This window comes from Arvicola amphibius, chromosome 3 (genome assembly GCF_903992535.2).
Source record: "Arvicola amphibius chromosome 3, mArvAmp1.2, whole genome shotgun sequence".
NCBI classification, from domain to species: Eukaryota; Metazoa; Chordata; class Mammalia; order Rodentia; family Cricetidae; genus Arvicola; species Arvicola amphibius.
Genome location: NC_052049.1, coordinates 87,315,426 through 87,336,283, shown reverse-complemented (window position 1 = coordinate 87,336,283; position 20,858 = coordinate 87,315,426). Strand labels below are relative to the sequence as shown.

The following is a 20,858-nucleotide window of genomic DNA, read 5'->3' as shown; positions in this document are numbered from 1 at the left end:
AAGAGCCCAAACCTGACTAGCCAGCCCACTTATCCCTAATGATAATGCTGACTGCCTCCTATCCCATTGGTAGGAGATCAGCTTCATAATCTGATGCATTTGGCTAATTGGTGAGAAGGGTAGATGTTGTATCCCGTGTGGCTTCATGCAGGTCTAAGGAAAGAAGAAACAGAGCACTCCAGTGCTAGGCTTCCTGAGCCTCCTTATTCCCCAGGGAAAGGTGAGTGCACTATCGGCCCATTCTGCAGCTCCACAATACAGGGCAATCAGTCACAATAGGGAGTTGAGTCAAAGCAGGAGCTGTTTATTACTGTGAGCATCCACTTATAAAGGCTAAGCAACATCTGTGATGGAAGGGTACCTCCAGCCAAACCTCCCGCTGGCCCATCCTCACTCAAACTCTGTCCTACAGGCCTTGAAGTCTGGGGTCTGAACTGGAGCCTGGCTTTTCTCTGTCCTATAGGCCTCGAGGTGCAGGCCCTGAGATAATTTTGGCTCCACAATCCAGGATGATTTTTACCCTTTCCTGTTACAGGGAAGCCAGCCTCTGGCAATCTGACTGGGTCTAGCTTAGAAAAGGACTTTTTTATTGTTATACAATTCACACCTTTAGCAAGTCAATTTCCCTATAACAAAACCTCTTTTCTAAGATTTCCAAAGAGGCAATGCCAATGAAATTCCCAAAGTCAGAGAGTGTGTCAGTTTGCTGAGTCCTAAACCCTTAGGAAACTCAGATAAGATGTACTCTAAGTAGACATCAGATGGAAAGCAAAGGCTAATGAAACTACTACAATCCACAGCTCCAGGGAAGCTAGGCAACAAGGAGGACCTTTGGAGGGGCACATGGATCTCCCTGGGAAAGGGAATTAGATGAGATCTCCTGGGTAAACTGGGGTCTAGGGGAGGCAGTAAAGAGGAGGGGAACAGGGATGAGAAAGTAAGGGAACTGGATGGTAGGGGGCGGGGATATATCTTGATAGAGGCACTATGGGGTTAGATAAAAAACCTGATGCTAGGGAAATTCCCAAAAATCCACAAGGATGATCCCAGCTAAAACTACTAGCAATAGTGGAAAGGGTGTCCAAACTGGAGTTCCCCTGTTATCAGATTGGTGAATACCCAATTATCATCACGGAGCCTTCATCCAGTAACTAATGGAACCAGATGCAGAGATCCACAGTCAAGCACCCAGGCAGAGCTCCAGGAATCCAGTACTAAAGTGAGAGAAGGCAGTATATGAGCAAGGGAAGTCAAGATCATGACGGAGAAATCTACGAAAACCAAGCTAGTGAAAAATTATGAACTCTAGACAGGTCTGAAGCCTCCATGGGACTGAATTAGGCCCTCCATGTGTGGGAGACAGTGGTGAAGCTTGGACTATCTTAGGGGCCACTGACAGTAGGACCAGGATCTAGCCCTGGTGCATGAGCTAGCTTGTTAGAGCCCATTCCCTATGGTGGGATGCCATGCTCAGCCTTAATGCAATAATGTACCAGACTCTGTTGGCGCTCCATGGGAACCCTTGTGAGGACCTGACTTTGAAGACTCCATTTTAAAGAAGGTGCTTCAGCTTCCTGGAAGATACAGAGAACATTAGGTTCGAGTTTACCCTCCCCAACCCCCAGGCCAATCATCCTGGTGCTGTATCTGCTAACACCCAGATGAGAATGAATTTCTCTCTCTGGGATTGGTTTAGTGACCCCAGGTTTTTTCCTGTATATTTTAGGGGTAAAGGTACAAACAGTTGACTTTTTAGACTAAGACCTTGTATCAAATGAAAGGTGAAGGTAAGTACAGAATATGAATAGCTTGTGAGGGTAGAGTAAAGACTAGTAGATTACACCTTTCTGTGTGTGCTGCTAGAGAATTCAGGGCCACCCAGACCTGTTTATCAATAAGAACAGACGTACTGTCTCTCTGCCCAGTGTCTCCTGCTCAAAGCTCCTTTCTTGTCAACGAGGCCTGTCAATAAGGATAATTGTGGGGTCTAGCTTTTTGTAGATTTGACTATTAGAACAAAGGTTTGGCTAAGTGAATGCTTTCACACCAGGGCCCCATGGTGTGAAAAAGGTATCCAGTTGCCATTACAGGAAAAGTCAGGTTTAAAGAATGATTTACACACTGCTGGGATATCCTGGGATGAATCCCATTATGGAAGGGAGAAACATCATGATTTCACAAGATTTCTACAGAAATGACAGTAACTATCCAAAAGACAAGTGTCCCCAGTACTTTGCAAATCAGATTCTCCACCAGCTCATACTCCTGTGGCTCTGTCTATGGATCTATCAGCTGTACTTTTACTGTATAATACTTGTGGCTCCCATCAGCGACCAGCCAATGACTGACCCAGCTTAAGGCCCATAGTATGAGAGGGAACTCACCCGAGGGCCAGGACCCAGAGACCTAGGATAGAACCAAACATGCCTGGAAAAAAAAGTTGTAGAATGAGCAGTGGGCTGTGTCCCACCACCCGGCTAGCTTTACCCAAAATAATTACATGGAAACTGTATTCTTTTAAACACTGCTTGGCCCATTAGCTCTAGCCTCTTATTGGCTAACTCTTACATTCTGCTTTAACCCATATTTAGAAATCTGTGTAGTACCACGAGGTGGTGTCTTACTGGGATCCATCTCAGTGAGGAGAGCTATGGTGTCTGCCTGAGGCTGTAACACCCGATTCTGTGTTACCCCCTCGGTACAGTTCGTGCGCCACTGTACCTTACGCGAGTCGGACAAGGGCCTGGAGATTGAAAGAACACACAAAGAGACCTGGGTCATTCGAAAGGAGATCAGCCGAATGCCGTTTATTTAGCCTTGGGGAAAATCTTATATACCCCACTCCTGCCCAAGGAATTCCACCCAGGCAAGTGGGAAATTACCATATCTAACTGCTGCACAAGGACTCCCACCTAGGCAGGTGGGAAATTACCATACCAACAATAGAGTCAACAATGCCCTACAACAAATCACCAGGCGGGGCAGAGGGAGCACAGGAACAAACAGGATGCTTAGTCATCTGACCAGAAACCGTCCTCAAGGTGAGCCCCAGGAACAAGGGCAGACCCGGGCCCTACAGGTCTCCCTTTTATATAAATTATGACTAGGCCTGTCTTGGGTGGCATTGGACGTCAGGCAATACCCCTTACCCGTCATGGGAAAGCATTCAGGTCAAAACACATTTCCTGTCTTAGGTTGGGGTAGCCCCCCAAAAACCTTTCCCGTCATTGGCTCACTAGTCACCCAACACCGAGTTCAGCCAGATTTGTGCTGAAAGATTCTCTGGGGCAATTGCTAAGAGGACTTGCCACGTGGCAACATTGACCTGAGTTTGCCTTTGGCTCTGGCACCATGAAACCATGAAGATGATGCTCCAGTGCGTATAAGCATTCCTTAGGAGACTGTGCCTGCTTAATAAGTCTGCCCAAATTGGAGTCCTTTAAGTAAGGTCTCAGCACTGGTGAAAGGAACCCTGGTATATTAAACTAGAATAATCTCAAGAGCCAATTAGTAAATTGTATACTCCAGGGTCCACGAAAAACAGCAATAAGCCTTTACTGTAACCTAGCAGTGGACTTTAACCACAACCAATAGCAAAATTAACTGCAATATTCATTTGTAAATTTAGCTCAATTTGAATGGCCAAGGCATTTGCAACCTGCCCTGAGAGGGTATCCATTGTGCAAGCAGAAGCAACTGACTGACTAATGGAAAATCCAGCAGCTCTAGCTGCTCTGGCAGCCGCAGCAATGGCTGCATTATCACGGGATGGGTAGATAGGTCCTTAGCACTCGGACCACCACAGCTAGCTCCTCAGGATCCCAGCAACTCTTCAGTTGACAAGCCAGTATCTACTTGATCTCTTGGCTCTGTCCTGTCTTCAGGCTTCTGGACGGGAAAATCCACAGCACGCACCAGACGCTCAGGTACCCATATTGGATTGTCAGCATCCTGTGGGAAAACACAAACAGCCCCTCTTCCCCACACCAGTACAGGATCTGGACCATACCAGGTGCCATCTGCTAGATTCTTCCATTTAACATGAGGCATCCTGGAAGAATCTGGCCGCCAGTGCCGGTCAGCAGCGGTATGAGATTGAGCATCAACAGTCAAAAAATTTAAAATGTATAAAATAAAAGACAAATGGTCTCTGGGGGTGGAACCATATTCCCCCTTTTTTGTATTATGCAGATAGGCTTTGAGCGTACGATGCGCTCGTTCCACTATAGCTTGTCCTTGAGGATTATAAGGTATTCCCGTTTTATGGGAAATGAAAAAGTCAGAACAAAATTTAGTAAAGCCAGAGCTGGTGTAGGCTGGCCCATTATCAGTTTTTATAGTTTTTGGAACTCCCATATAGGCAAAGGCCTGGAGACAGTGACTTTTAACATCACGTAATTTTTCTCCTGTATGAGCTGAGGCAAAAATAAGATGAGAATATGTATCCACGGTTACGTGAACATATTGCAAATGCCCAAAAGAAGGAACATGGGTAACATCCATTTGCCATAAATGATTAGGAGCAAGCCCACGAGGATTAACTCCCAAATGAGGAACAGTTAAAAGTTCTGTACACAGAGAACATTTTTTAACAATATCAGTGGCTTGCTCTCTAGATATCTTAAAATGAAATCTTAACGACCCAGCATTGAGATGAAAACGATTATGAGCTTTTTCCGCAGCTTCATAAGATTCTAGACTAACCGCACAAATTTGGCGGGTAAGCTGATCAGCCAATGCATTCCCCTCGCTCAAGGGACCAGGGAGGTCAGTATGAGCCCGTAAATGCCCTACGTAAATGGGAACAGACCGGGCCCAAAGCAAAGTTTGAATAGCCAATAACTGCGTCTGGACTCGAGATACAGAGGCAATATAAGCTGCAGTTTCCAAAGGTGCAAGAATTTTGCTTATATACTGACTATCAGTAAAAAGGTTAAATGGAATATCAGCATATTTCTCTAATGCCATTTGAACAGCGATCAATTCAGCCACCTGAGCAGATTTAGTATCAACAGGCTGAATATCAAAATCAGGAGGGGAGGCTACCACAGCTCTCCCTGTGGAAGATCCATCAGTAAACACATTCCGAGCCCCTGCCAGAGGCTGCAAAGAAATAACTTTAGGGAAACACACCGGATGATTTTTGAAAAAGGTGACCAACTTATCAGAAGGATAATGATTATCAAACTTGCAGGGATTAGTGCATAAAAACAAGGTCCAATCTTCAGCAAAATTTTGTAACCAAGTTATTTCTGCCTGGGTATAAGGCGTAATAACCTTATCAGGTAACATTCCAAAGGTTTGCAAACTAAGTTTATACCCTTTCTGAATAACACGTAGCACAGCTGATGGGTACGAGATAACAATTTTTACAGGTGACACGTGTTCATGTACCCGTAGGATGGGTCCTTGCTGCCAAAAAACTCTAGTAGGACTATGCTGAGAGGGAAAAATTATCAATAGCAACGGCTGACTATAGTCAATATAATGAGTATGAGCAGAGGCAAGCTTTTTCTCAATTAAAGTAATACATTTCCTTGCCTGAGGTGTCAACTCACGAAAGGAGGTTGGGTCTGGATTTCCCTGTAGAATGTCCATAATTATTTACTGCTCTAAGATCTTACAGCAACCTCCATTACTAGACTTTTTCTTAATAACAAAGATAAGAGTATTCCAGGGAGAAGTGGATGTCACTATGCATCCTGCCTCTAGCTGTTCTAGGAACTCACTCTGTAGACCAGGCTGGTCTTAAACTCATAGAGTTCCACCAGTCTCTGTCTCTAGTAGCTGGGTCTAGTTGCTGGGATTAAAGGCACGTGCCACTACACCTGGCTTTTTTCCTGGGCTGATTAACCATCCCTTTACCTGCAGGGCAGTTCCTTTTGTTGTGTCCTGACCTTCCATATTGAAAACAATTCCTTAACCTGGCTTCACTTTGACCTTCCTTAAGGGCAGAAACAATTACCCTACCCATCACGTGAGTGCCATCAATGTCCCTGCCTAACCTGATAAAGTCATTTAAATCTCCATCTCTATGGGGGCGTAAAACCTCTTGACAAAAATCATATGACAAGGATCATATGCAATCTGTGCTGCTAAACCAGCATACTGTTCTTCACCAGTTAACTTGTCAAGGTTATGCTGGGGAAAACCCGCCTCGGCATTTTTCCGTGCAGTCTTTTTGTAATTTTCCTGCATTTCACCTCTCCATAACAAATAATCTCCCCGTGAAAGACAAGCCCTGCAAAGCTGCATCCAGTCATTGGGTATAAGGTTGAGTTCTGCAAAGGATTCCAAAAAAGCTATAGTGAAAGGAGCATGAGCTCCATAGTCCATACCTACTTCTTTTAACTGCTTAATATCCTTAAAGGCCAGGGGGTTATGCTGCCTGACCCTCTGTCCTTGCGGATCAATAATTTCCACAACAGGATAAATCTGCCTCTCTCTACTTAGATTATTTAATCTGTTTTGGATCTCTCAAATTCTGCCTCTAAGTCTACAGGGGCGGAAGCACTGGTATAAGGATTTGAAGTGTCAAGAAATGTATTTTGTGGCGGAGGTCTCATGGAGACATCTCTGTTTGCTTCCTTCCTTTCCTCTTTTTCTAACTTCCTTTTTATCAGTGCGATCTCCTTTTCTAAAATTTCTTCTTCCTGTTCTATATCCCTTCTAATACTCTTAACTTCCTGTTCCTCAAAACTCTTAATAGAACTCACAGATTCTACCTCCTGAATCTCCTCAAGGGTTTTGTTCAAATTCTCTAATTGCTCTTTTACTTTAACATCATCACTGAGAAGAGCATCTCTGACTAAGCGCCATAGCGAAAATATTGCTATGGGGAATTCTTCTGGCCCTCGATCTTTTAGAGCATTTTGAAGGTCAGCCTTTACCTGCTCCCAATCAGTAATATTAAAACCCCCTGCATGTAGAAACCAGGGACTAAACTCTAAAACCGTCTTAACGATCTCTTGTGCTGTCTCAACTTTAATACCGGTGTGTTGTATCTCCAAAAGACTTAACAACTGGCCTGTTAACCGGCCCCTTAACACTGGAACAGAATTACTTGCACCCATAACCAATACACCCTCACCACTCAATTTCTTACCTGCTGGCCAGACTTCCGAGGGTGACCTCTCAGGAATCCCTACTTCCCGATCTCGCAGATGGGTCTCCGACTGCAGTTGCTGATGATCCCGGCGGGGCCTCCAATTGTAACACCCGATTCTGTGTTACCCCCTCGGTACAGTTCGCGCGCCACTGTACCTTACGCGAGTCGGACAAGGGCCTGGAGATTGAAAGAACACACAAAGAGACCTGGGTCATTCGAAAGGAGATCAGCCGAATGCCGTTTATTTAGCCTTGGGGAAAATCTTATATACCCCACTCCTGCCCAAGGAATTCCACCCAGGCAAGTGGGAAATTACCATATCTAACTGCTGCACAAGGACTCCCACCTAGGCAGGTGGGAAATTACCATACCAACAATAGAGTCAATAATGCCCTACAACAAATCACCAGGCGGGGCAGAGGGAGCACAGGAACAAACAGGATGCTTAGTCATCTGACCAGAAACCGTCCTCAAGGTGAGCCCCAGGAACAAGGGCAGACCCGGGCCCTACATGAGGCGACTGCCTCACTCTGCTTTCTTTCTCCTGAAAGAAATTCTGTTCTGTCTACTCTGCCTACCTAATTTTCTGTCCTATTAAAGGGCCAAGGTAGTTTCTTCATTAACCAATGAAAGTAACACATAGACAGATGACCCTCCTCCATCATTTCCCCTTTTTCTGTTTAAACAAAAAAGAAAGGCTTTAACTTTAACATAGTAAAATTACATATAACAAAACAGTTATCAAGCAAGAATTAGTTACAATATTTATATCTACTTTATCTTTTATCATAACTAAGGAAAACTAAAACTATGACTATCCATTCTTCAACTCCATCAAAGACTCCAGAAGGATATAATATTACCTAACTAAACAAGAAATAAGCAACTTCCAAAACTCTAGAAATGACAGAGATATCTCACTGCCTGGACAGTCACCCAAAGTTCCTCTGTACCATTGGGGCATCCATCTTCGGCCTACAGGCCCATAGTATCCAGCAGACATTTCCATGAAGCAGGAAATTCCAAAGACAGTTCAGTCACTTTCTGATGTGTCCTGCAGAATGTCTTGCAGACTCTTTCACGAATCAGGAACCCCAAAAGACCATGTCACCTTTAGGCAAGTTCAGCAGTCCTCTCTCTGAGGGTTCTCTGTGTCCAGTTTATGCAACAGTCCAGGCAAGAGCAGTTTCTTGCCCAAATGGCTATCAAACTCCAGAAGGAGCATCTTCGATGCCCATCTTCCTCTTGAAGTAGATTGGTGCTGCCAGGAGCAGACATGTCTCATTGTCATGAAAAGCCCTAAATTATTAAGAACATTTAAAATGCCATATTCTGTAGTCTTTGAAAGATATGAAGAATGCCTACTTAACTGAAATATATCTCTACATATCTATAAAATCTAACATGACTACAAGCTTGACTATTATTGATGATTATCCATTAACAACCTATATTTCCTAATTATACATTACATTTTTAAATGAACTACACAATCACAATACCTTAATCAATATCAGAAATACATATACATATAAAAAAATTGACCTTAAAATGCATAGCAATGCAAATTATTCATATCTATATCATATCCCACTTTAAATGTAAAAGAACAGTTATCAACAATATTTGGGCTGGGCTGCCTGGAATCCCTGATCCTGTGCCCTGGAGTTCCATCTGGACTGGTAAGTGAGTGCGACCCTGGGGCAACATGCCCTGGAAGAGAGCACAGACCCCCTCCCCCAGCTCCCACTGCAGGCTTCTCTTTGTTTCTTATGTCCCTGCCTCTCCTAAGCCTTTCCTAGTGTTTTCAGGTGTCCTGCTCCTGTACTAAGGCCATCCACCCAAAGGGGTCAGACTCTGGCCTCCAGGCAGGTCTAAGGATTCCTGCAAGGGAGTGCCAGCTCCTTCAGATTGTGCCGCAAGGAATAGCTCCTGCTCTGACATTGAGGAGATCCACCCAGATTCAGTCACAGCAAAGATTGGTCTAAGACGCCAAGCACCTCCTGGCTCTATCTGAAGGAAGATATAGGCAGGCGCCAATGCAAGAACTCCTCCAACAACATAAAAGGCAACATGACATCACCAGAATCCAGACATCCCGAAACAACAAGAATTGAACACCCTATCCCAGAAGAAATACAAGAAACTGAGCTTAAACAGTACTTTATGAAAATGATAGAGGACCTTAAACAGGAGGTAAAAAACTGCCATGAAGAAATGGAGATGAAAAACAAAAAGGTAGATGAAATAAATAAATCTCTCAAAGATACCCAAGAAAAACAAGAAAAAGCAATCAAACAGGTAAGGGAAACAGTACAAGACCTGATAAATGAAATGGAGGTAATGAAGAAAACACAATCTGAGGGAAGACTGGAAATGGAAATTCTGAGTAAACGAACAGAAACTTCAGAGACAAAAACCGAATACAAGAGATGGAAGAAAGAATCTTGGACTCTGAAGATACTATAGAGGAAATAAATTCACAAATTAAGGAACAAAACAAATCTAACAAATTCTAAACACAAAACATCCAGGAAATCTGGGACACCGTGAAAAGACCAAACCTAAGAATAATTGGGGTAGAAGAAGGAGAAGAATTACAACTCAAGGGCCCAGAAAACATATTCAACAAAACTATAGAAGAAAACTTCCCCAACCAAAAGAAGGATGTTCGTATGAAGGTACAAGAAGCCTACAGAACACCAAATAGACTGGACCAAATGAAAGCATCCCCATGCCATATAATAATCAAAACACAAAACATACAAAATAAAGAACATATATTAAGAGCTGCAAAGGAAAAAGATCAAATAACATATAAAGGGAAACCTATCAGAATTACACCTGATTTCTCAATGGAAACCATGAAAGCCAGAAGAGCTTGGATAGATGTGCTACAGACACTAAGGGAACATGGATGCAAGCCTAGACTACTATACCCAGCAAAGCTTGCATTCACCATAGATAGAGAAAACAAGATATTCCAGGACAAAAACAGATTTAAACAATACGAAGCCACAAATCCAGCCTTGCAGAAAGTAATAGAAGGAAAATCACAAACCAAGGAGTCCAACAATGCCCACAATAACTCAGGCATCTAGCAACCCTTCACCAGCACAACTAAAAGAAGGGAAACACACAAACTCTACTACAAAGAAAATGACCGGAGTTAACACCCACTGGTCATTAATATCACTTAATATCAATGGACTCAATTCAACTATAAAAAGGCACAGGCTAAGAGATTGGATACGAAAACAGGATCCAACATTCTGCTATTTACAAGAAACACACCTCAACCACAAAGACAAACACCTACTCAGAGTAAAGGGTTGGGAAAAGGTTTATCAAGCAAATGGACCTAAGAAACAAGCCGGTGTGGCCATACTAATTTCTAACAAAATTGACTTCAAACTAAAATCAATCAGAAGAGATGGAAAGGGACACTTTATACTCATAACAGGAAAAAATCCTTCAGAAAGAAGTCTCAATCCTGAATATCTATGCCCCTAATATAAAAGCTCCCACTTATGTAAAAGAAACACTTCTAGAACTCAAGGCAGCCATCAAACCACACACACTAATAGTTGGAGACTTCAACACTCCTCTCTCACCAATGGACAGGTCAATCAGACAGAAACCTAACAGAGAATTGGAAGACTTAATGGAGGTAATGAACCAAATGGACTTAACAGACATCTATAGAACATTCCACCCAAATAGGAAAGAATATACCTTCTTCTCTGCGGCTCATGGAACCTTTTCAAAAATTGACCATATTCTTGGTAACAAAGCAAACTTCCACAGTTATAAAAAATATTAGTAACCACCTGTGTCTCATCGGATCACCATGGATTAAGATTAGAAATCAACAACAATGCTACCCCCAGAAAGCCCACAAACTCACAGAAACTGAACACTCAACTACTGAACCACACCTGGGTCAAGGAAGAAATAAAGAAAGAAATGAAAGTCTTTCTTGAATTTAATGAAAACAAAGACACAACATACTCAAATCTATGGGACACAATGAAAGCAGTGCTAAGAGGAAAGTTCATAGCACTAAGTGCCCACTTAAAGAAAACGAAGAAAGCACTCATTGGTGACTTAAAAGCACACCTGAAAGCTCTGGAAAAAAAAGAGGCAGACTCACCTAGGAGGAGTAGAAGACTAGAAATAATCAAACTGAGGGCAGAAATCAACAAAATAGAAACACAGAAAACAATCCAAAGAATCAATGAAACAAAAAGCTGGTTCTTGGAGAAAATCAACAAGATTGACAAACCCTTAGCCAAACTAATCAAACGGCAAAGGGAGAACACGCAAATTAATATGATCAGAAATGAAAAGGGGGATATAACCACAGACACAGAGGAAATTCAGAGAATCATTAGATCTTACTACAAAAGCCTGTATGCCACAAAATTTGAAAATGTAAAAGAAATGGAGAGTTTTTTAGATAAATACCATATACCAAAGTTAAACCAGGACCAGGTAAATGCTCTAATTAGTCCTGTTAGTTGCGAAGAATTAGAAACTGTTATCAGAAACCTCCCTACCAAAAAGAGCCCAGGACCAGATGGTTTCAATGCGGAATTCTACCAGAGCTTCCAAGAAGACCTAATACCTATACTCCTTAAGGTATTTCATAATATAGAAACACAAGAGTCACTGCCAAATTCCTTTTATGAAGCTACAGTTACCCTGATACCTAAACCACACAAAGACTCAACCAAGAAAGACAATTACAAGCCAATCTCACTCATGAACATTGATGCAAAAATTCTCAATAAAATACTGGCAAACAGAATCCAAGAACACATTAGAAAAAGTATCCACTACGATCAAGTAGGCTTCATCCCAGAGATGCAGGGCTGGTTCAATATACGAAAATCTATCAATGTAATCCATCATATAAATAAACTGAAGGAAAAAAACCATATGGTCATCTCATTAGATGCTGAAAAAGCATTTGACAAAATTCAGCACCCCTTTATGATAAAGGTCTTGGAGAGATTAGGGATACAAGGGTCATTCCTAAATATAATAAAGGCTATTTACAGCAAGCCGACAGCTAACATCAAATTAAACAGAGAGAAACTCAAGGCCATCCCACTAAATTCAGGAACATGACAAGGCTGTCCACTCTCTCCTTATCTCTTCAATATAGTGCTTGAAGTTCTAGCAATAGCAATAAGACAACATAAGGGAATCAAGGGGATTCGATTTGGAAAGGAAGAAGTCAAGCTTTCGTTATTTGCAGATGATATGATAGTGTACATAAGCGACCCCAAAAACTCCACCAAAGAATTCCTACAACTCATAAACTCCTTCAGTAACGTGGCAGGATTCAAGATCAACTCCAAAAAAATCAGTTGCCCTCCTATACACAAAGGATAAAGAAGCAGAGAGGGAAATCAGAGAAGTATCACCTTTCACAATAGCCACAAATAGCATAAGATATCTGGGAGTAACTCTAACCAAGGAAGTGAAGGATTTATTTGACAAGAACTTTAAGTCTTTGAAGAAAGAAATTGAAGAGGATACCAGAAAATGGAAGGATCTCCCCTGCTCGTGGATTGGGAGGATCAACATAGTAAAAATGGCAATTCTACCAAAAGCAATCTATAGATTCAATGCAATCCCCATCAAGGTCCCATCAAAATTTTTCACAGATATTGAGAGGATAATAATCAACTTTATATGGAAAAACAAGAAACCCAGGATAGCCAAAACAATCTTATACAATAAAGGTACTTCTGGAGGCATTACCATCCCTGACTTCAAACTCTATTACAGTGCTATTAAAACTCTATTACAGTATTGAAAACAGCTTGGTATTGGCATAAAAACAGAGAAGTCGACCAATGGAATTGTATAGAAGACCCGGATCTTAAACCACAAACCTATGAACACCTGATTTTTGATAAAGGAGCCAAAAGTACACAATGGAAGAAAGAGGGCATCTTCAACAAATGGTGCTGGCATAACTCTATGTCAACCTATAGAATGAAAGTAGATCCATATCTATCACCATGCACAAAATTCAAGTCCAAATGGATTAAAGACCTCAATATTAATCTGAACACACTGAGCTTGATAGAGGAGAAAGTGGGAAGTACTCTACAACAAATGGGCACAGGAGACCGTTTCCTACGTATATCCCCAGCTGCACAAACATTAAGGGCAACATTGAATAAATGGGACCTCCTGAAGCTGAGCAGCTTCTGTAAAGCAAAGGACACTGTCACTAAGACACAAAGGCAGCCTACTGACTGGGAAGAGATCTTCACCAACCCTGCAACTGACAAAGGGCTGATCTCTAAAATATATAAGGAACTCAAGAGACTAGACTTTAAAATGCTAATTAACCCATTTAAAAATTGGGGTGCTGAAATGAACAGAGAATTCTCAACAGAAGAAGTTCAAGTGGCCAAAAGACACTTCAGGTCATGCTCAACCTCCTTAGCTATCAGGGAAATGCAAATCAAAACAACTTTGAGATACCATCTTACACCTGTCAGAATGACTAAAATCCAAAACACCAATAATAACCTTTGCTGGAGAGGTTGTGGGGTAAGGGGTACACTCATCCATTGCTGGTGGGAATGCACACTTGTGCAACCACTTTGGAAAGCAGTGTGGCAGTTTCTCAGGAAATTCAGGATCAACCTACCCCAAGACCTAGTAGTAATTCCACTCTTGGGAATTTACCCAAGAGATGCCCAATCATACTACAAAGGCATTTGCTCAACTATGTTCATAGCAGCATTATTTGTAATAGCCAGATCCTGGAAACAACCTAGATGCCCTTCAGTGGAAGAATGGATGAAGAAACTGTGGAATATATACATGTTAGAATACTACTCAGCAGTAAAAAACAATGACATCTTGAATTTTGCATGCAAATGGATGGAAACAGAAAACACTATTCTGAGTGAGGTAACCCAGACCCAAAAAGATGAACATGGGATGTACTCACTCATAATCGGTTTCTAGCCATAATTAAAGGATATCGAACCTATAATTCGGGATCCTTGAGAAGATAATAAGAAGGTCAACCCAAAGAAAAACATATAGTATTCCTCCTGGATATTGGAAGTAGACACGATCGCAGGGCAAAAGTTGGGAACTTGAGGGTGGGGCGAGATGCGGCCAAGGGAAGATGGGGAGAGAAAATCGTGAAGGGGAGAATGGGGGGAGCTCGGAGGAATGGGATGCTTGGGATACAGGAAGGGTGGATATGGGAGCAGGGAAGCATATATCTTAATTTAGGGAGCCATCTGAGGGTTGTCAAGAGACCTGACTCTAGAGGGGTTCCCGGGTTTCCAGGGAAACACCCCCAGCTAGTTCCTTGGCCAGCTGAGGAGAGGGAGCCTGAAAAGGCCAGTTCCTATAGCCATACTGATGAATTTCTTGCATATCACCATAGAACCTCCACCTGGCGATAGATGAAGAAAATGACTGAGCCCCACATTGGAGCACTGGACTTAGCTCCCAAGGTCCTGATGAGGAGCAGAAGGAGGGAGAACATGAGAAAGAAAGTCAGGACCGTGAGGGGTGCGTTCACCCATGGAGAAGGTGGGACAGAACTAACGGGATATCACCAACTCCAGTTGGAATGGGACTGATGGAACATGAGACCAAACCGGACTCTCTGAATGTGGCTGACGGTGGAGGCTGACTGAGAAGCCAAGGACAAATGCGATGGGCTTTTTTTCTTCTGCATGGAAGGGCTCTGTGGGAGCCTTCTCAGCTTGGATGATCGCCTTCCTGGACCTGGGGGGAGTTGGGAGGACCTTGGTCTTAACATAGAGTAGGGAACCCCGATGGCTCCTTGGCCTGGAGAGGGGGGGTATGGGTGGAGGGGAGGGGAGGGAAGAGGAGGAAGAGGGGAGCAGATGGAAATAATAAAGAAAAAAATTAAAATAAAACAATATTTGGGAATATGGGCACAGTTATTTCTCTCCAAACTGCTTCGTGCTGAATGGGGGCACTGTTATTTAGGTCTTTTATGGTTTATAACCTGTGTGCTAGGTTCATCTCAGTTGTCACTTGAATGAAGTAATTTTTTGAGGGTGTTCACAGCAACCTTTCAGGAGGGCATGGTCTATCTTACCAAATTGGAATAGAAGCAATCCACAGGGTCTTATCCTCTGTGAAAACAAAAGAAGACCCTCTCCAAAGCATCATATTCTTAGATCCTAATTCTTAAGTCAAGATACCTTTAGAACATATATGTTGGTTTAGTTTGGCAGCCCATACAATGAAATGTTTTTCTGTACTTAGCTCCTTCACAGTCAAAAAATTCAAAGAAAACACAATAATACAAAGAGTCCAGACTCTCTGTGAATTTTCCATTTTTACATGGCTTATTTTTCTTTACTTCCTTTAATCTATAGCTATCTGTACTCTGTCTCTTTAAAGACTTTACCCCTTTTTAAGGCATTAACTTTATTCTCTCTATATTTTTTTCTTCTATCTCCAAAGCCTATATAAATTCATCCAATATTGTGACCCATTTAAAAGTATTTTATGTCTGAATCTGTCCTATTGTGAATCTGTAATTTTTTTTACTATCCAGGAGCAGTTCTTAAAATGCTAAGCACTTCTTAAAATCTTAAGTTGCACTATGTAGAGGTAATACGGTACCACCTGTTTACTGCCCAGTCTAAACCTTAACTGCACTGTTATTATAATAATTATGATAGTTCCTGCCTGAGACCAGCACAGTTCAGCATGGCAGAGCAAAGCCTGAGCCACTTGTGACTCATTCAGTTGCGGCTCTGGGCTGCAGAGTGCTGGGCTGTTCTGGATGTTGGCTCTCCAATTTCAAAAAAAAAATGGTTCTGGATGTACCATTTTCTACTAGCTCTGGGGCTGCCAGGTAGGAGCCGCACTCAGCATTTTAACTCTGAGACTAAGCGTGCAACCCAGAAACTCTTTTCATCCAAGTTACAATAAAATTTGATATGCAGAGCCCTGCACTACCTGGAAACATCTCTCTGTGTCGGCAGAAATCCACCATGCTCTCTTGCCTGCCTAAGCCTGATTCGGCCTTCTGCCCAGGTGCAGGCAGGGAGCGCTGAGCCATTGGCATGGTCTCAGAGTACTTTCTTTCTGATCCTGAGTGGGAACACAAACATCCAGTCCCATAAAAGCCATTGAAATGCTTTAAAGGCAGAGTTTGCACTGGCAGCACAGCCCCAGGAAGACACATTTTAAAGTAACCATGGCTTTTTTTTTTCTGCTGCTATTGCTGAAACAAGAAAGCTCTCTATGGCACGTCCTAACAAACAGCAAAAAGCTGTGTTAAACTCTCTCTCTCTCTCTCTCTCTCTCTCTCTCTCTCTCTCTCTCCTTTTTAAGCCCTTTTCAGGTTCTTAAGTGGATTTAGTTACCACGTTGGGTGCCACTCTGTAGAATGAACAGCTGGCTGTGTCCCGCCACCCGGCTAGCTTCACCCAAAATAATTACATGGAAACTGTATTCTTTTAAACACTGCTTGGCCCATTAGCTCTAGCATCTTATTGGCTAACTCTTACATCTTGCTTTAACCCATATTTAGTAATCTCTGTAGCACCATGAGGTGGTATCTTACCAGGAAGATTCTTAACCTGCGTCCATCTCGGAGAGGAGAGCTATGGTGTCTGCTTGAGATGTCTGCCTCACTCTGCTTTCTTTCTCCTGAAAGAAATTCTGTTTTGTCTACTCCACCTACCTAATTTTCTGTCCAATTAAAGGACCAAGGCAGTTTCTTCATTAACCAATGAAAGTAACACATAGACAGATGACCCTCCTCCATCAAAAAGTCAATGAAATGATTACTAATGATTTACACTCTTAATTTGGCGCACAGCCCAACTGTCATTAGAGAGGCTTCATCCAGCAACTGATGGAAACAGATACAGAGACCCACAGTCAAACATTAGGTAGAATCCTTTGGAAGAGGAAGAAGGATTATAGGAGCCATGGGGGTCAAGGACACCACAAAAAAAAAACACAGAATCAACCAACCTGGGCCTGTAGGGGCTCACAGAGATTGAGTCAACAACCAAGGAATATACATGGGACTGATCTAGGCACTCTTCTGTAACTTGGTCTTCTTGTGGGACTCCTAAGAGTGGGAGCAGGGGTTATCTCTGACTTTGTTACTTGCTTTTGGGACCCTTTCCTCCTACCTGATTGCCTAGTGCAACCTTAATAAAAGAGGAGGTGCCTAGTCTCAGTGAGACTTGATCTACCACGGGAGGTACATCAAGGCTTACTGATATTCATGGGGGGTCCGCCCTTTTCTGAAGAGAAACAGTGGAGCAGTAGATGGTGTGAGACAGAAAGGGGAAGCTGGTATTGGGATGTAGAAACAAAAAACAAACAAACACACAAAAATGTATTTTCTTGGCTTGAATCTAGGATTCTTCTCCTTCCTTGAAATTCCTAAAATGCTTAGATTTGACCTTTTCAGAGTATCCCAGATTTCCTGGATATTTTATGACAGAAATTTTTTATACTTAACATTTTCTTTAATGGATACATTCATTTCTCCTATCATATTTTAAATGCCTGAGATTCTCTCTTCTATCTTTTCTATTCTGTTGGTCATCCTTCCATCTGTAGTTTCTGTTCACTTACCTAGATTTTTTTCATTTCCAGAATTCCCTCAGTTTGTGTTTTCTTTATTGCTTCTATTTCTACTTTCAGAAGAGTTTTATTAACTTACTTCAACTGTGTTCTCCTGGGTTTCTTTAAAGGATTTATTCATTTCCTCTTTAAGGGCCTCTATCGTTTTCATATATTTGGTTTTAAGGTCTTTTTCTTGTACTTCAGTATATGAAGATTTTTCTGTCCCTCTTGCCAGCTTCCAAATCATGACATGGAGATTTATTAATTGTAAAAGTTCAGCCCATAGCTTAGACTTCTTTCTAACTAGTTCTTATAGCTTGTGGGAGCCCACAAAAGTGAATCCAGTCTACCTTGACAAAAGGTCAGAGAGTTCAGGCCTAGCTTTGTTCCTTCAAGGTTATTGGCCATTATTGACAGAAGATTTGAGTTAATTAAGGTATGGCTACTATCAAAGATATCTTGACGTAGGGTGTGGTTAATTGGTGTTTGGGATACACAGAAGTGGATCTTGTTCCTTCTCAACTAAAGGTTAGAGAGTTCAGGCCTAGTCTTGCTCCTACAAGGCTATTGACAACAGATTTAAATTAAGGTGTGGCTACTAACAGAATACCTTGACTTAGGATGTGCCTACTTGGTGTTTTATATATTAAAATGGTAATCACTTTGTTCCTCATATCATGATTAAATTTTTTTCCTTCTTCACCTTTCTTGGGGTATTTAAAGATCATAAGAGATAAACATGGGCGCATTCAGTATTCACTGGATTGTCCTTCCATCACACACACACACACACACACACACACACACACACACACATACACACACACACAAAAGGTGCTTCAGGAGCGCTGATCGCCTGGAACCTGGCCGGTTGCTAGGGGCTGCGGGGGCAGCACTGTCTCCATGGGCAGCATGAGTTTGGTGGGAGGCCGGACCAAAAGTCACTGGGAACCGACTTTCCGGGCTCCTGGAAGCCGAGGAAAAAGTTGAGTTCTACCAGACAACTTACGGGGGTTTCACAGAGGAATCTGGAGATGATGAGTATCAGGGAGACCAGTCTGATACTGAGGATGAGGTAGACTCTGACTTTGACATTGATGAAGGAGATGAACCATCCAGTGAAGGAGAAGCAGAAGAGCCAAGAAGGAAGCACAGAGTTGTCACCAAAGCCTATAAGGAGACTCTAAAAAGCTTGAGGCCTCAAAAGGTCAGAACCTCAGCAGGTAGCTCTCAGAAGGCCAGAGAGGAGAAGACACTGCTGCCCCTGGAGCTACAGGAAGATGGCTCTGACAGTCGGAAGTCTATGCATCAGTCTACAGCTAAGCACACGCGACAGACTTTCCTTCGGGTTCAAGAGAGGCAGGGACAGGGTCCCCACTGTGATGGACCACTCACCCAGGAAGAACTGCTCAGGGAGGCCAAGATCACAGAAGAGCTGAACTCACCTGTGAAAGGCTTGAGGCCGACAAAAAGAAGCAGATTCACAGCCGGGTGGTGGTGGCACACGCCTTTAATCCCAGCACTCGTGATAAGAAGGAGAAGGAGGAGGAGGAGGAGGAGGAGGAGAAGAAGAAGAAGAAGAAGAAGAAGAAGAAGAAGAAGAAGAAGAAGAAGAAGAAGAAGAGAGAAAGGAGAAGAAGAAGAAGAAGAGATAGCCAGACGAAGAGAGAAGAAGAAGAACGAAGAAGAAGAAGAAAGAAGCAGCAGCAGCAGCAGCAGCAGCAGCAGCATCGCAGCAGCTAGCAGCAGCAGCAGCAGAAGAAGAAGAAGAAGAAGAAGAAGAAGAAGAAGAAGAAGAAGAAGAAGAAGAAGAAGAAGAAGAAGAAGAAGAAGAAGAAGAAGAAGAAGTGCCCTGGGCCAATGGAGCTGCCTGTGCTCCTGCTCACTGCTCACTCACCTTCATCACCTTCATCACATTTAGTGATGATGCAACATTTGAAGAGTGGTTCCCCCAAGGACGATCCCCAAAGGTCCCTGTTCAGGAGGTCTGCCTAGTGACCCACCGTCCAGCTTTGTACCGCAATCTGGTAACAGACATACCCTGTGTCACTGCTCGAGCCTTCAAGATCATTCGTGAGGCATACAAGAAGTACATCACTGCCCATGGAGTGCCACCCACTGCCTCAGCCCTCGGCATGGTCCCCCGCTCCCTGAGCCACTACCTGGTTCTAGGCCTAGGGCCCTGCAGCAGAAAATTGTCATCAAATAGATGCTTGCTCCTTAGAAAAGTCTTTCTTCTGCCTACCTGGGCTCACAAGTCCGCCGTTCCCTTTGTCCTTGCTCATATTTGCTCTGGGTTTGGTTTTGTTTTAAATAATTTCCTTCCCTAGTTTTTCTGGTTTTGTTTTGTTATTTTTTAAATTCTAATAAAATAGTAAAATAATAAATAAAAATAAAGAAGGTGCTTCATCTGAAGCCATATAATGAGCTGCGGGGTAGAGGGATGGCCAATCTCAGCTTCAGAAATGTGCTGTGATAGCAGAATTTAAAAGGATACCATAAATATAGCCAAGTAAGAAGCTAAGGAGCAGGGTCATAAAATTTAACGAGGTCCAGATGTTCCTAGGAGGCCTCCTGTCGTTGAAGATACCTTGTCAGTTATAAATGGCTTTTTGTTAGGTTTTCACACACAAAAACTGACCAGTGGTTTCAGAACATCCTTACTCAATCCCAAGATTACAGGACATGAACTCCCCTGATTATGGTGTTTGCCCTTTAAAAGTTCTAACCTCCCAGGGCTCCCTGCCACATTTTCTGCACCCATCCTGCTGGGGTGCTAGAAAGGTGTTGTTCCCAAATTGAGTTTGAATATCATTAAAAACCCTCATGTAATTTGCATCGGAAATTATGCTCCATGAATTCATTTGGAGACCAGAAACTTGGGCATAACACCCTAACCCATAGTGAGGAGTGGATGGGAGTTGGGCTGGGGGGAAGGAAAGGGAGCAGGAAGAAGGGTGGAAAGGAGAATTGTGCTGGAATGCAAAATGAAGTTTAAAAGAATAGTACATTTTAAAAAATATTTACAAAAGATTTACATACTTCAAAAACAAGGTACAAGACACAAAAGTAGTAATCACAAAAGGCAGAGAGACAATAAAGCTAGGTGCTAACACTTCAAAATCAA

The 20,858-nt window shown here is 42.6% G+C and overlaps 1 protein-coding gene across 1 annotated transcript; it reads left to right on the top strand.

The window, feature by feature from the left end:
* Positions 1-123: 123 nt before the first annotated feature.
* On the top strand, positions 124-19,940 carry LOC119809274 (vacuolar protein sorting-associated protein 72 homolog). Its single transcript, XM_042054692.1, is given in 5 exon segments — positions 124-220; positions 18,673-19,170; positions 19,173-19,256; positions 19,505-19,864; positions 19,867-19,940. Coding segments are annotated over 5 exon segments (1,113 nt in total).
* The last annotated feature ends 918 nt before the right edge of the window (positions 19,941-20,858 follow it).